This window comes from Ptychodera flava, chromosome 6 (genome assembly GCF_041260155.1).
Source record: "Ptychodera flava strain L36383 chromosome 6, AS_Pfla_20210202, whole genome shotgun sequence".
Taxonomy (NCBI): Eukaryota; Metazoa; Hemichordata; class Enteropneusta; family Ptychoderidae; genus Ptychodera; species Ptychodera flava.
The window spans coordinates 40690348-40707306 of record NC_091933.1 but is presented as its reverse complement, the minus strand read 5'-3'; the positions used below and the strand labels follow the sequence as shown (position 1 = coordinate 40707306).

The following is a 16959-nucleotide window of genomic DNA, read 5'->3' as shown; positions in this document are numbered from 1 at the left end:
AATTAATTTTGGGTTCAAAATGTTTTCACGTGCTGCAAGTTGAATGTTTGCTAGAATTAATTTCTACCAGTGTCTTGAATTAGTTTTGTGTTCGGTCTAAGTAATTATGTGTGTGTACGCTCGAATTAATTGTGTGTTTGCTCGAATTAATTATATGTGTTTGCTCGAATTATTTTCGGCCGATCCCACAGTCCTTTGCGCACACTTTCTTAAATCAATATGGCGGCTCCCGACCCGGAGTGGTATTATTCAGGCGCGCGCGCTCGAACCGTGATCTGTAAAAATGGATATCAATAAACTGATCACAAAACTTTTGGTGTCTCCTGTCTGAGGGATCTTGTATGTGATTGCCCATAGAGCCAAGCCCAACCAATTTTGTGTTTTCACCCTTTCTATCGGGCTTTGCCAATCATCGTGTACTGTAGTGTAGTGCATTGCGCATTGTACTGTAAGCGTACGCAGCATTCAAGGCGAAAATGAAATCTGCTGAACTGATATCTACGAATATGAAAACCAATAAAGAACTTAACAATGACCACCAGGAAATGTCTCCAAGCTTGATTACTGTGAAATGTCCCTAATTACAAATATAGCATTCGGCAGTTTCACCTCTATCTGTATATAGGCCTATATACAGATAGACACAGAGAAACTGTCGCTATACGCGAAGCCGGCCTGTTTTCTCCTCCGGTATACAGGCCGGCTTCGCGTAGCGACAGTTTTAAGCGCCTGTGTCTATCTGTATATATATATACAGATAGAGGTGAAACTGCCAAATGCTATATTTGTAATTAGGGACATTTGACAGTAATCAAGCTTGGAGACATTTCCTGGTGGTCATTGTTAAGTTCTTTATTGTTTTTCATATTCGTAGATATCTGTGTTCGACAGATTTCATTTTCGATTGCTGCGTACGCTTACGGTACACTGCACTACACCTCAGTACACGATGATTGGCAAAGCCCGATAGAAAGGGTGAACGTTCACGTCTGACGTAAACACAAAATTGGTCAGGCTTCGCTCTATGGGCAATCACATACACGATCCCTCAGACAGGAGACACTACAAAAGTTTTTGTGATCACTTTATTGTATTGATTTCCATTTTCACAGATCACGGTTCGAACGCCTGAATAAACCACTCCGGTCGGGAGCCGCCATATTGATTTAAGAAAGTGTGCGCAAAGGACTGTGGGATCGGCCGAAAATAATTCGAGCAAACACATATAATTAATTCGAGCAAACACATAAAATTAATTCGAGCGAACACATAAAATTAATTTGCTCAAAGACATAATTAATTCGAGCGAACACATAATTATTTCGACCGAACACAAAATTAATTCAAGACGCTAGTAGAAATTAATTCTAGCACACATTCAATTAATTGCAGCACGTGAAAACATTTTGAACCCAAAATTAATTGAAGGAATTAATATATAAATCTAGACTACATAAAATTAATTCCGGCACATAAAAAACATATAAATAATTTGAAATGTTAGCAAAATTAATTCTAGACTACATAAAATTAATTACAGCAAAGATAAGCAAAAATAATTAATTGGAACACATAAAATTAATTCGGTATGACTACACAAAATTAATTAAAGCATATAAAAATTAATTAAAAGAAAGATACAATTAATTCGAGGTGCTAGTAAATTAATTCCAGTCTACATAAAATTAATTCTAACATACTAAAATTTATAAAACATAATTTTGACCAGAACGGGCCCCCATAAAAACGCACATGTATAGTTAGGCTGTATTGAATTTGCAACGCATAGTATAGTTAGGCTGCAACGCACATGTATAGTTAGGCTGTATTGAATTTTGCAGCGCATGTGTATAGTATACTATAAAGGCTGTATTGATTTTTGCAGTGCATGTGTATAGTTTGGCTGTATTGAATTTGCAACCCACACTTTGTTCTTTTCATCAAATACTATCAACAACAACAATAACAACAACAACAACTTTACTGACTTCGATTATATTTTTATTTTCCTTCATTTTTAATGTTTAATCATCATCATCGTCACCATCTGATCATCATCATCGGAGCCTGAATTCCCTATGGTATGATCATAGACCCTCCGTTTTTAGGGTCTATGGTATGATCGATCACTCCTAGGTGCATCCACTGTATTCTCATATAAATATGTTCTCACGATTCCCAGTCCTACATGTTGAGGGCGCCCTCTACTTTCACCTAAAGACCTGTGCATGTGATGTGGTGCATATATTGGGGTTTGCATTTGTTGCCGACAACCGCCAGCCCGGTGATACAAGAAGAAGAATTCGTCAGAGAGATTTCGCACAGTGAATCAAATGTCTGTTGTCAAAGTCAAGGTATTATTGGGACATGCATGGATCCGTCCCGCAAAAAAATACGATTACGACGCGCCATCTCCGTGTGCCCGGCCCCCAATTTATATCTCTGCTACCTCCATGTATAGACCAACCTCTCGAACTTTCTCACTGTTGTGCTCGGATCAACCCATACAAGACAGAGTTAAACATCCAGACCAGGTACTGTAAATATCATTTTGCAAGTAATGTCACTGCCTGTAGTCCAGCAATCTTCCCCGAACAGCTTATATGTTGTAATATTGTGCTTGTAAACATCGACGGAATACCAAAAAGAGATGTGGCTTGTCGACGGATGGGCATTCACCTATAGGGTGAATGCCCATCCGTCGGCATCGCCACTTCGAGTGTCTGAATATCAGTCCCAAACAAATTGTAGAGAAAAAATGTTCACTCTTCCTATTTGTTCTATTGCCCAGTCGTGTGCTTAAAGTTATGATCCATCTCCCACTATCCAAGAGAACCCTATGTGGACACAGACAGTGTATCTTCATGTGATGCATTGCTTGTAATAATGTTGATATCTAGATCAGAGATTGGGGGGTGGGGGGTGTCCAGCCTGTTGTTGACATGCTCAAAAGGTTGGGGGGGGGGGGGGTGTCAACAGTGTGTTTTTGAATTAAGACACCGGCTCATATTTGCATGAAATGCATCGTACCAGCCACAAATTGCATCATTCAGTTTCAGATTTCAGCATGCCCTTTGAGAGCTAGCATATATCAGAGATATCTGGATGTTTGCAAATTAAAAGTCTGTTTTGCAACGCGTACTTATCATTATGAAATCTGCAGTTCATATACAAAGCATGACAAAAACCTGATCCTCTACTGTTTTCTCTGTGAGAACTCAGTATGAGAAAGCGACATGCAGTTTTAATATTTCACAATACACATACAATGAAATATTTTAGAAAGAGACAAATGACAAGATTGTTTTCATCTCACTGATGCAACTGGTTTTCTTCCTATCACAGGTTTTCAAATAAACGTGTTTTTTATTGAGTAAAATGATACTTAACAAAAGGCAGTTTTTATTATTATTATTAGCTGTGCTTTTACAATTTCAATGATAAAAGAAAAGGTCCTCTCAGACACTGTGCTCATCAGATTTGGCTACAACTTATATTAGTAAAAGTAGCTATCTGGGATTTCTCAGGAGATGTAATTGGAAAAAGCGAAAAAGCCTATTTTTCTTTGCTCCTGTCCATGGTTTTGGCGTGATTGTGTTTTGTTCATACTATTGGTAGTGATAGTTTCCTTTGAAAGTTAAAAGTTTCTGAACCTGTCATTTAAAGGTAACAGGGAAAACCAAAATTCATATTCAATACCTTGGAAGCCAGTTCAAGGAATTGAAATAATGCGTTATCACTAAAATAAACTTTTATACCTCAGCGTTACAGCCAAGATTTTTAAACCAGAGGACACCCTGACCCCCTCTACCATTTACTTTTGTGGACATTTTGCACATTTTGAGGACATGTGTCAGTTGTTAATCACATTTTGTACAAATTAGTTTCATAAAACAAAATACAAGCTACCAGGATTGCATCACTATGCTACAAATTTGGGCAAGTTTTAGCAGGTAGTACACCATATCTGCCACCAATCAGAGAGCTCAGTCGGACTACAAGCTTTGGTTACAATGTCAAGTGCAGCATTGAATTACTTCTTATCAGAGCTCTGAAAGTATGAAAATATAAGCCTCAAAATAATCATGCAAAACAAAGGTTATCATCACTATCAGATAATATTCCTTGTAGACTATACCCAACTCAGTCGACTCGTGAGTATGCCCGAGGTGACCCACAGAGTGTGAGAATGCGGGACAATGGATTTGATTTTGGGGACATCGTCACATGGGCTATCCTGGCTGCGACACTGATACCTAAATTATCATGAAAACATGGCGTTAAACTTCGTTCTCTTTTAGGCAGAGTGGCTATAATTTATGACAATACAACATTTTTTGTTATTTTTTGTTCTGTAATATCAACTACAGTATCATGTACTCTCTGAACCTTTTCACTTCCATTTTCCTCTGTAGAGGTCCACCATGATGGTGAGGGGTTAAAGGTACATTGCAATGCCCAGTGTTAAGATTGTTCATATGTGCAGGCAAAAATGGGAATTTTCAAGACCAAAATTAATTTTATTTACCTTGAACGATACTGATTATTGGATCTGTATGTCTATTTTATACATATGCATGCTAAAAAAAATATGTTGACAAACTTAAATCTGGGCATTTCTGTTGTTAACATACAGAATAAAAATCATGAAAAATTGTCAAAAGATACAGCTAACTGTCCTTTATATGTTCAGCTTTACCCACAAATGAGGAAAAACAGACTTTCAGTGAGCAAAGCATAGGTTCATAAATACTAAAAATTATGGCTAGCAACAGTCTAATTACCATTAAGTTTATGATTTACTGCTGTTCCCGCTTTGATATTAGTGATTGACATTAATCAATGTAAAACAGTTCTGGACATCTGGTTATGTACACAAAGTGTGAAATACATACACAGCTCATTCAAAATACTGTATTCACACTTTAACATTGAATATTTGAAATTCAGTTACTACGAATGACAAGTAGGGGTCAGCCACTTTTTGATTTCCACAAAGAATTATCTACATATATATGTGTATTTGCATGTATGTATATGTGTATGTATATATTTATGTGTGTATGTAAGGGAAGCAAGTACTGTTAGACATTTTTTGGTCATTGTAATTACTTCCTAGTCATACATCAGTGTAATGGTAATGATTGTAATATTGGACAGAAGAAATATTTCAGTATTCAGTTGTCAGGCCAAGTTAAAAAATGTGTTTTGGGTAATCCAACCAACTATATTAAAACCTGCTAAGCCTAAACAATTTTTGCATTAAACCATGTATGTTTTTGATGGGCCACACACAAATAAAAAATTAAAACATTTTATAAGTTCCTGACCAAGCTACCCTGTTTCCTGAGGGCAAGTTAATATAAGCACATAATACTTTTTTCTGGCTTATTTAAACCTGCCTGTTTATGAGTATGGCCATCTTTCTATGTTCTATACTATTGCAATGTGAGTGAACAGAGAGTGAATCAAGAGAATGACTTTGATTGGCTGCACTGAAAAAAAATCTCTGAAGTGTATTTTTCCTTCATCAAATATACACAGACCTCGTGAGGTGGCACGGAGACTCTGTCCACACATTTCTAGTTCTTGATAACATAAATGAAAGGCTGATTATGTTGATTGTCCATCAGTCATTCTCTTCCAACTGTCGCCAGTTCTCTTCAATGTGTTTGTACACTAGATACAACTGTGTTAACAGTTGCGGCAGGAATTTGAACAAAAATACAGCCATGTCAAAATGAGCGATAGACTCCTGTAACATGATATTTTTTGTGCACTGGTTAATACAGTTGGTTTTACAAACTAAATGTCCCGATTTTTACATTAAGAAATCAAAGGAAAGATTTGACTGAGGGTAAGGGACCGTCTCAGATTGTCGCATAAGTTCAACAAACGAAATTCCTTTGTTTAGATCAAAACCCCCTCCCCCTAAACGAAAGTTCAAAAGTGCGAAATGTTGATGTCTGCCTGAGAGAACAATGTACTGAGAATTATGCGTCTCGTGAAGACTGCAGAATTCAGTGCTGTTTTGTCAGCAGAGTGAGAGTGAGAGTGAAATGACCTGGTGTGGTTAGAGCAGGCAGACACTTTTAGCACATTTAAAAAATTATACTTTTTATCTTTATAATTTGATGAATGAAAGATTTAGGATACAATGTTACTGTCGGTGTATTGTATTTGGGACACTAACGAGCTAGAAACAGTTACTGTAAAATTTGTTGGCACGAGTGTGCAGTTTTTCACAAAGAACTTGTGATCACAAAGTAAAAGTGTGAAGGTGAAGTTCACTAATTGAATGGAGGTCCAACCCCCTCCCCCGTAAACGAATGAATTTCGCTTTTTGAACTTATGCGACAATCTGTATCATAAGTAATACTAGAATGTTTGCATGGCCACTACCTTTGAGAATATAGCGCCCTCTTGTGGTCTTAAGTTGACATCATTTGGCACACAACTCTGCTCCAGTAGGGATGCAGTAGTTCAGTAAATTGACCTTGTTCAGTAGAAATAGTTGTCACAAAACTACATTAGTGGAAGGGACAAGGTTACACAGAGTTCATAAATGTACACAATGGATGAATAGCTTTCATGTCTGATGGACAACAACATTGAGAAATTTAATTCACTCCTGTAACTGTGAATGTATTTGCTGCACATCTGAATAAAAAATAGGAAATAAAACTGGTTCATTGTTCAATTGCAAACTGATGGTTGCTTTCAATGTTCCTGTCTCAAAAAGCAGACTACAATAACAGACTGAAATCTGACCTAAATAATGAGACATTTCACAAGACAAATTTAAACATTTTAGTAGATATTTTATTTCATGTGATGCTTTTTCCCACTAAAGGTAAGCAATGCTCTTTTTTCTTTACTGTGTGGAACGGAGAAAATCAAAATCTGTAAATGACACAATTTCAATAGAAATCAGAATGGAGTGTGTATGTATACACTGCACGTCCATGGCTCTTCTCTTCAGTGAGGTGTGTTGAGTGAAAATACACTCACTTTTGAATTGGAGATGCAATTGCGTAGGACCGAAGGAAATTTGATCTGGGATTTGATTCAGGGTTGGTGAAATTTTGACCTGACTCTGACTTTTCACAATGATGGGATGAATTAAACACTACAGAAATGTTTTACTCTTTGCCACTTTCCCACGTAATATTAACCTTTGTTATTTGTGTACATTTGATAGTATCAATGACATTTTTGTTGCCATGGTAACACCTAATAGAGTGGCTTTCTTATTGTGTGGGATCACCATATTTGCATTTTAATTAAGATTAGCCAATGTAATAAAGAGGGTTGCCAGGATGATTTCGCAGGGAATGTGAAACATCTGGTTTTTTATGTCATGTACATGTCAATTCCAACACCAACCATAAGTCATTTCTTTTGTACATGGAGAAAAATATTGTCAACTGTGAAATCAATGTGTGAAGGTAATTTTCAACAATCAGTCCTTCAAACCACAAAAGCTCTGGAACCAAATTGTCACAAATATACACACAGAAATAAACATAATTTCAAAAACGTTTCACAACAGTAACAGTTTCATCAGATACAAACTGCCAGTGAGGTTGTCTGTATATGGCTTATGTCAGGAAAAGGATATCCCTACATTTTTGCTTTTAAATATTTTTCTTGATGAAAAATCACTGTCAGTTTGTTGGTTGATAAATTAGAAACAAAACAGGAAACAGAAAATGTGTTTTCTTGGTCAATTACAGCATTCATTTCTTGATACATAAGCTGATTACAAAAATACTAAAAAATAAAAGAATTTACATCAATTGTAATTTTCAAAGTAAATTTCACCAGTGAGTCTTAGCACCAAGTCAAAATGTTTTTTAAAAGATGGACAGAGAGTAGAAGACAAGAAAATTCAAGTTGTTTATAAAAATATAATATGTACATTCAGTGCCATAATGTTTTCTATTTTCTTGCTCACAAATCTTTCCAGGAAAATCAGCCTTTAAGAATTTGATAGATTAGAAAGGAATTTCATATTTCAATCCAACATGTCTGACTTTTGCAAAATAATAGAATTTTGTTTGCTGTTTTATTTTCTTGAAATACAGTATCAGTGTTCCACCTAAAAAAACCCCACTTATTCAACCAAAATGATCAAAACATTATTTCCAAAATATGTGGGTTGTGAAGCATCTGTAAATATTTAATGTTGGAAGGCTGTCACAACACAGGTATTTGGTACATACCACCGTGAATGTTACCACTACACTGAGCTGAAATACAGCCATAACTGAACTCAACAAATAAAATGTCCTGTCAAATTCAAACATTCTAATTTTGTGTCGGGAAAATATTATGATAAATTTTGTTTGTGATCAATTTTTTTAAACATGATGAATACCGGTACATGTAATATAGCTTATAATTTTTATAATTTCCTTTCACAATAAATATTTTACGCTCATCAATTATTAACATATTACAGTCTCCTTATCATGATTTTGATGCTAAATTTGTACAAGGCATTTGTTTCTTGAATCAAAAAGGGACGGATGTGTACATGTACTTTGAGATGAGTTTATACAAGCATGTCATACAAATGTAGTTCAAAAACAAGGTAATGTGCAAGTCACAGAAAATCAGTATTTCAAATTTCAGTGATATAACCAAAGAAAAACAAATTTCTGGATGGATGTGAGAAGGTTGTCACTGCTGACCTGGCGTCTATTTTACAGTGTTCACTGACAAAACAGGCCAAACAGCCATTGGAAGAATGAGTGAATAAACAAATAAACAATTTTGCTATGATAAGATTGGTTTCCAGAAATCACTTTGGCCATGCTTGAAATCACCATCTCCAGCAGCTTGAAATGCTGGTTTGTATTCTGTTAATGCATTCAGGGTCAAAGGTTGCCATTCAGTCTTCCTGCTAGCTTTTGCTCTGGAGGGAGGAACATCGGCTCCAGGGGGAGCTGTCCTCGATCTCTCTGAACGTGGTGTCATGCCTGAAACATCAAAGCAGAAACAGCTGTAAACATTGTATTGCAGCTTTTCTCAACATAACTCAAATCTGTTTTACAGTTTTGGCAAATTATGAATCATGAAATTCAATATGAAATATACATATGAATATCGGTACACACACCTGGATATTTCTGTAGTTATAAGATTTAATATTACTATCATGAATGTAAATACCACAACTCTGATACTAACTGTAACACCATTTGCGTCCAACTTGGAAATAGAAATCAATTGGCTGTACCAATAATTGATATTCTAAATGTAACACTATTTGTGTCCAACTTGGAAATAGAAATCAATTGGCTGTACCAATAATTGATGGTAAAAAGGTAAACGTTGGCATCCTCACCTTGTGGTTTCACTGATGTCCTCTTATCGAAAGCTGACATTGGCTTGATAGGAGGTAGCTGTTTGCGCATGTCTTCCTGTGGTTGGGGTGCAGGTTGTGGAGGAGGCGGTATCACAGGGATGTCCTTCTTTGTTCGCATTCTTTCTCGGAACTGTCCTGGCTGTCTACACATGTCCTCCGTGAGAAAGACCAGCTTTGGTGGTGGTTTCTCTTTTGGCGTGTCTTCCTTCACTTCTTCTTCTGGCTTGTGTGTCATCATGTTAATCAACCAATCATCGGAGTCCTCCGAGTCATCAGACGCGTTGGAATTGCGAGATGCTGATCTTGTTTTCTGATCCTGTGCCTCACTTTGGTCAGTCCGTGGTGTTACCTCTTTAGACTTGAGATTGCTTTCTTCTTCTCCTTCTACCAGTGGCCAGTTTACAGGCAAGTATTTCAGCCACTTTTTGTAGTCTGCTTCTTCCTCATCATCCTGGTGACAGACAGACACAGATTACAATTGTGTTATGACGTGTAGACCCAAGTACAAAGTGTTTGGAACTTTGTTTGTTTGTTTGTTTGTTTGTTCACATGGTCAGAAAATTCTTAAATTTGCCTAAAACTTTATGTCAAAGCTTTTGTAAATGTCATCGAGTGCATATTTTCAGTTGAATGATAGAAGTACAGGGAATACCAAGCATTTCTAGACATCTTTGATGTTATCTTTTATTGTTGTTATCATGCAATTATCACACAATCAAATTGAATCAAACCTATGGTCTCCTCTCTGCTTCATTTCTAACTTGTTTTTACACGATGCGTCAGCTAAAAAATTACTAACTCTAATTTTGTCAGATGCACAGGAACGCTTTTATAGGTACACTAACCTGTTCCAACCACATAAATTATTCCGATACACAATCTGGTCTTAGGATAAAGCTTAATCACATATCACCTGCAGACGTTTGAAATCAGTTTAACGATCTCTCTACCATATGTTTGATATCATTGCCTAGCATTTCATGGACATACTGAAGGACATACAATTTTGTTTTTCACAGAAATGCATGTATCCTTCCTCAGCGTTTATTGTTTGATCCACTTAAAAACATGATGATCCTATAACATGCAAAATCATTGTTTTCTAATATAATGTACACAGATGTCTCCAGTTCCCTACCTCATCTGCAATCCATGAAGGATGATAACGGAATGGTCCCTCCTGGCCCTCTAAATCATTGAAATCCGGTGGTGGATTGTTGAACAATAGAATGGAAGTCTTGTCTTCATTGAGTTGAGCAGCTCTGAACATAAATTCTATCTTGTGTCTCATTTCTTTTACTCTCTTGTTGTAGCTGCTGTCTTGGATTTTTTCTGACTCTGGCACCTACAAAAACAAATTTTGTAAATTTTAATAATCTTCTCAATCAACATTTTCAAATCATTGTTTCAACTCACTTTAACCATAGACAGTACTGTCTATGCTTTAACTCCATGTATTTCTGCAGAAGTTTGCCACATCCCGTGACAGCAGATTGACATTCAATTGACAGTTCAAATAAAATCACAGCAGAATACACATGATGATTAAATACTTGCGAAGACAGAGTAATGGACACATGGCTTCAGAGATTTGAAAAACGTAATCTTATCAATTACATTATAATGTTCCATTATCAACAGTTATCAGTCTGAACATAGATGATGTTACCATCCATATTTACTTGATGCATTGCCTCTGTATTACCACTTCAACTCCATGCGCTGATTTCATTTTTCATTGAAACAAAAAGTTGTGAGACCAGTGATTTGAAAACAAACTCTGCCAGCAGAAAATGTGTTACAAAGTTATCTTGATGATGTGTTTCTGTATTGTAAGAAAGTGAAATGTTGGTGATATCTTTTCTTTTTTATTTTCATCACTGTTCTCGTTATGAATCGGTGTATTTACTGTGAATGCCATGAAAAGAATGTGATCTAGCAAGTCATAAGAAATTATATATAAAGCTGAGATAAATAAACTACAATAACAGGGTCTTCCAATATGTGCATGCTTCAGCCGGCCTGTGACTTGAATGTCAATGGATCAACCATTGCTACACATGCATGGCAAGAGTTGAGTGCCGGCTTACGTTGAGCACGGCTTGTTGCTAGTTTTCAAAACATTTTTCATCCCCCTATTTCCTGTATAAAGGTCCAGACAAAAAGCTGTACCAAGATTTGATGGTGAAGGGGTCAATGACACATTGAAACTGTAATTTTAATGCAGTAAGTACAATGTACAGTGCTATAGGCAATGGAGAATATCCTTGGCTTGACAGCAATTTGTAAGGCTGTGTCGTTCAGCTGCAGGATTTGAAATCTAATGAGTTGTAAAGATCAATGTTGTCAGAGAAAACAGAGGATGTGATTAAAGAAACCATCAGACAATCAGTCCCAATTGCAACTACTTGACACTAGAGAAGAACTAAATGGCCACATGTGTCAAGTCATAGTAATACTCAGAGTCGAAAGACTACCCAGTTTCTGTCTGCAGCACAGTGACTCAATGCACAGAAAATCAATTTTTTTTTTCATTTTTGTGCTGTCAATTGCCTTAATGTTACGATTTTTTGAACATCAGTTATCATGCAATTTGAGCATAAAATGTAAGATAAAAATGATTTATTTTCAAATCCTTGTTAAATGTTTTTCTCATTCATTTTGATTTTTACATGATTTCTAAAGTCCTATCTGGATAATCTTTACACAAAATCTTTGCTGTTAAAAACAGAAGTAGGGAGATACATTAAATAAACTCACCTCTGTTTCACTGTAAAAACTTCTCTTAGCTACAGTTTTATGTCGGGTCAAACATTCTCTGACAAATGCTCCATACGCTTCTTTCAATTCAGCTGGAATCTTAGAGTCTGCCCTCATTAGTTTGATTTTAGACTGGTCACGCAGAATTGACCACAGCGTATTGGCACCAGATCTCCCTAGAGAGTAATAGTATAGAACATTATTAAGCATTAATTAAAGTAGACAAATCTTACTGAAGGTTTACATTGGAATGTAGATACGGGTCTTCCACAGTTAATAATATCCACCATTTCAAAACATTCACTTCACCCAGCATATCAAAAATGTTGACCTTAAACCCTGCTTTAAACAATCACTTCACTTGAAGTTCGTACTTCAATGTCAACTTCACTTCAAGGCGTAATGTGCCTAAAAGGACAAACATTTCAATAGATATGACTGACCAACAAGGCACTTTTTAAAAATTTGTGTGTTTATTGTCCAAATACCTACAAAAAGTCAGTTCATTCAGCATATGTGTATTATTCAACATAGAAAATTATTACCAATGAATTATCATAGGGATCTAGCACTGAGATAAATTCAAATAACTGTATATTCAAATAACTATATATTTTGTAACTTTGATTAATAGTTTGGTGATTCCATCAAAAAATTGTCTGGTTATTCTGTAATGTTATTTTCATTTCAAAAGGAAACAGTTTTCTTGAGTTCCAGAACAACAATCTGGACATTTTCATTCTAGGGGCATTTACTACATATCTGATCATAGTATTCAGGATAGACTAGTACCAACTTATATATTCCTGTGATATTAAAACATCTTTGTTGCATGTCATGCAAGTGTACAAACAGGAAAAACAGTAAGTCAGGTTACAGGGATAAAATGGAAACATTTGTGAACGTGAGAATGAAAAAAGTGAACACCAAGGGCCACAGGGGGTCATGCTGAGAACCAGTATTACTTCAGGCCAAATACAATGGTACAGTCAACATTGCATCTAATGTAAAAATGAATACCTGATTTCTATCACAAGACGTAACCTTTAACCATGTCCTTTAAAGTGGAACAGTACAAAGACAAGCATGAAGGAAAAAAATACAAATGTTGGACCTGAATGGAAATTGACAGTCCATTTTCTTTTCGATGACAAAAAGCTTTGAGTGTGTAACTGTAACCCGTTAACACAGCTACAAATGGACACTGTTGAATACCTTCAGAGAAGTTCAGTTTTTCACATGTGTGAAAATATGCAACTTCTGCCCACAAAAAAATGTCAGCTTGGACAATTTGATAAACAAACGTAGAATGATTGCAGTTTGCACTGTACAGCAGTTTAGTAGATTACAAAAGAGATGTTTCTGTGGATTGTGCAAACTGTCTTTTCACAGACATTTTGCTAGTTTTAATAAAAGGTCATTTTGGAGAAAGAAAAACCTGAAAATAAAAGACTTGAAACCCAAGGCTTCAATGTGAAAGCAAATTCAATGTGTACATATTCATTAATGAGTCGGCCTATCATGATAGCCTTGCAATGTGGCTGTTAATTGGTAATTACACTAACCATTTACTCCAATATTTTAATGCAGTACAGTTTATTGGCAAAAGTTCAATGCAAAAACTCTACAGCTGGCACAGCATCAAATTTGCCTTTATTAGCCAGGTTTCACATATAAATGTTAAAATCCGCAAAAAAAAAACAGTAGGAGAAATTCACATGAAGCTTCAGCCAGTGTTAAAAGATGGTTAAGTTCTATATTGTTAGCTGAAAAAAATTGTAACCAGAAGACTTAAATAATTTTGGGAATGATATTCAATAAAAAATTGACTTCCTGGAGTGAAAGCACATTAATTTATTTGAAATTCAATTTTCTCATTTGTGTGTAAACCTCTGTGTTGCCATGGAAACAGTGACTTGCACATTTAATAATTCATTTCAAACATATGCCTCGACTGTGGACAATTTTTGGACAAAAACTGAATCATACCAATTGTATTTTGTGTGTTTACTCACCACCATGTCTCCGTAGAGATGGATTGACTTTTATCTTCTTCTTTCTCTCTGGTTCAATGCGAGGATAGAGAAAATAATTGGCCTGCCTAGCGCCAAATAATCTGTAAAGCTCTGCTTTGTGTTGTGGCAGCTCCTCAAGCAAAGCGTCTGTCATTTCACCCTCGAGAGCATACTCATCAATGTGTCTTCCCGGGATATGTCTACGTTGCCGCTAGGAAACCTGTGACTCTGCATCACCTGATCTGCTCTGAACAACACTCAGTGGTCTGTGAGGGATGGGTTCAATGCCATCCGCAGTCCTCAGATCTTCTCTCTTTGCTTTCAGTGCATTTAGTTGAGCATGTCTTGCAGCCTTCCGTTGCTTGTCCAATTCTGAAAAGGTTCAACAATTTAGAAAAATTAGTTTTCTTGTAATTGATTCTTTAGAAAAAAGAGTAGTTGGATTTATAAATTTGAAATAGTATCATCATAAGTTCTTTCACAAGTACAAGTATTAGAATTTTTATCAGTAAAAGATTAATGGTATGCAGCAATTTCTGGTGCTGCATCCAGTAATCTATGAAAGTTTAAGTGTAGATGCTTTACAAATTATTTTATTCAGATATTCAACAGATCTGAAAATATGAAAGTATCCACTCTCTAGTTGGGCTATACATGATCAAATGGAAGAAATCAAGGTTTTGAAATCTTTGAAAGAGATCAGTGACTGAAAGAGGAAAGAACTTGAATCATAGTGCATCTTGATTGCAATCATATGATACATATTTCGTTACAGAAATGTGATACTACACAAACGCACTGAGGACAGCATTCAAATAGCCAAACTACACTTTACATGAATCTACTTCAGATTTTGTATTTGAATACTCCAAGACAAACATTTGACCTTCAGGTGCCATGAGGCTTGAATACCTCCTTCCCCTGTGTGCATGTTTCCCTAATTAAACTTTGCAAGTTAGCGTGTCACTAATAAATCACACAGAGACATTATTCTCAGCCATTACAAGGAAACCTTGCCACTTTTCAAGAAATACAACAGGTAACTTTGATGCATCAGATATCTTGATCAGTTCAGGCAGGATTTACTTGTATATAAAAACTTAATTTCTATCCATATCTAATACTGATAGGTTTTATTGCAACTTGATTCATGCATACTGACAGAAATCAGATTCATATTGTGAGGGGAATATTCCGTACATTTGAATGAATAAGAATCTGAAAGAGACTCTCCCTACCTAGAGACTCTTTACACTTCTGTAATAATTCCTCTTCCATCTCAAGTTTCCTATGCTTCTCAGCTTCTCTCAACTGATTTCAGAGTGGGAGGAAAGAAACACACAAAAATAGATGTTACAGCCATTCTGTTTAATTTACTAGCATATGAGAAAACTATTAAATCAACAATATCAATACAAATTAATAGTTTTTCATTAATTATAGTTTATATTTATTTGATAGTGGAGCTATGGCATACCAAACTGAGAAGGAAATTTGACAGTGATTGCAGCCTTCAAACTTCACTTTTAAGCCATTTTGTTTTCTCAGAAAATATTTATGACAAAATGACCATACTGTGTGAGAAAGAAACAATGGAATAAACACAACAAAAACAGCACAAGACTTAGAGCACTTTGTAAGCAATATCCTTTTTTTTATAAGTGTCAAATTAGATAATTTGCAGTGGTTCATCACATTATAACTATTTATCGAATAATGCAGGTGAGGGGGGGGGGGGTTAAAACAGAAACGTGATCAGGGAAGTTTTTTCTAAAAATCAACAATGGAATATTCTTGAAATCTAGGCAATTGTTCACTTTCTTCATGAAAAAAACAAGATTATTCTTATTGATTACAAATGAATGAGAAAAATAAAGACACAATTGGAAGGAGAGATGTTGCTTGCAAATGGAAAGCAAGTCTTTTCACAAGACTAATATGGGAATATTGAGTGACTGCAAAAAATGGCAATTTAACGCGAAAACATTGAATGAGGATGTAGACTTATTTCGGAATGACTGAATGAGCTGTATTGTTGAACTCTCCATTAAAACAGCATGAAACATATGTCTCTTTACACTGGCTATAATGGAATATGAATTGTGCTGAAAATTTCACACAACATAGACTTCATTAGCAATTGCTGGAAACTCTTAACTTAAAAAAAACAAATGCCACGAGCACACAACAAAAAATTACACAAATGATACAGTTAAGTGACAACATTAAAAAAACATGATGGGAAAATTAACATCTGGGTTGGTGAAGTGTTCTAGATTTCAATGTATGCAGATCAAAACAGTGATAAAATTGTTGTTAACAGCACACACTTAAATGGTTGCTACACCCATGTCAGACTTACGTTAGCACCAAGCCCCTGTGCTGGCTATAATCAAAATGGTAAGATAAAAAAATTGGGAGAAAAAAAGACCATGAGATGATCAGTAGCATTGCGGTTACCAAGGTGACACCAGATGTTGGTTAATATAAGAAAATCTTGAAAGACAATCATGCAACGGCAAATGTTACGCCCTCAGTTGTCATAGTCCATAGTTGCCATGGTTATTGGTTGTAACAGTGCATGGTTTCCACCACTATGAGAGAGGTTAGTCTAAGGGCAATGAAAGCACATCATCAATTTTCTCTTTATGGCCTTAAACAAATAAAGCTCAACTATGTACAGAAAAAAAAAACACTAGAAAGTGTTTAAACTGTGAATTTGATGCATTACCCAAACTGCATGTACATGGACAGATTTTGTGATGTGAAACATTTGAATAAAACAATGTGTGTCTGTAAATGTTTTGCCTC

The 16959-nt window shown here is 35.8% G+C and overlaps 2 protein-coding genes across 3 annotated transcripts in view; both read right to left on the bottom strand.

Moving 5' to 3' along the window:
* Window positions 1–6800: 6800 nt before the first annotated feature.
* LOC139135797 (uncharacterized) lies at window positions 6801–14328 on the bottom strand. The gene is made up of 5 exons (XM_070703501.1): window positions 14149–14328; window positions 12134–12309; window positions 10512–10718; window positions 9353–9824; window positions 6801–8984 (listed from the first exon to the last, which is right to left on the bottom strand). Exons 1-5 carry the CDS (start codon window positions 14300–14302, stop codon window positions 8782–8784), a joined length of 1212 nt encoding a protein of 403 aa, XP_070559602.1. The 5' UTR covers window positions 14303–14328; the 3' UTR covers window positions 6801–8781.
* A 3-nt stretch (window positions 14329–14331) lies between these two features.
* LOC139135799 (arginine and glutamate-rich protein 1-B-like) overlaps window positions 14332–16959 on the bottom strand; it is a 40510-nt gene continuing 37882 nt past the window's right edge. The window contains exons 4-6 of one of the 2 annotated variants that reach the window (XM_070703502.1): window positions 16511–16534; window positions 15387–15459; window positions 14332–14520 (exon numbers count right to left, since the gene is read on the bottom strand). In XM_070703502.1, coding sequence (XP_070559603.1) covers window positions 14360–14520; window positions 15387–15459; window positions 16511–16534 — 258 coding nt within the window. In that variant the 3' untranslated portion in view covers window positions 14332–14359. The remainder of the gene's footprint in view (window positions 14521–15386; window positions 15460–16510; window positions 16535–16959) is intronic. The other variant, XM_070703503.1, reaches the window with a different exon arrangement.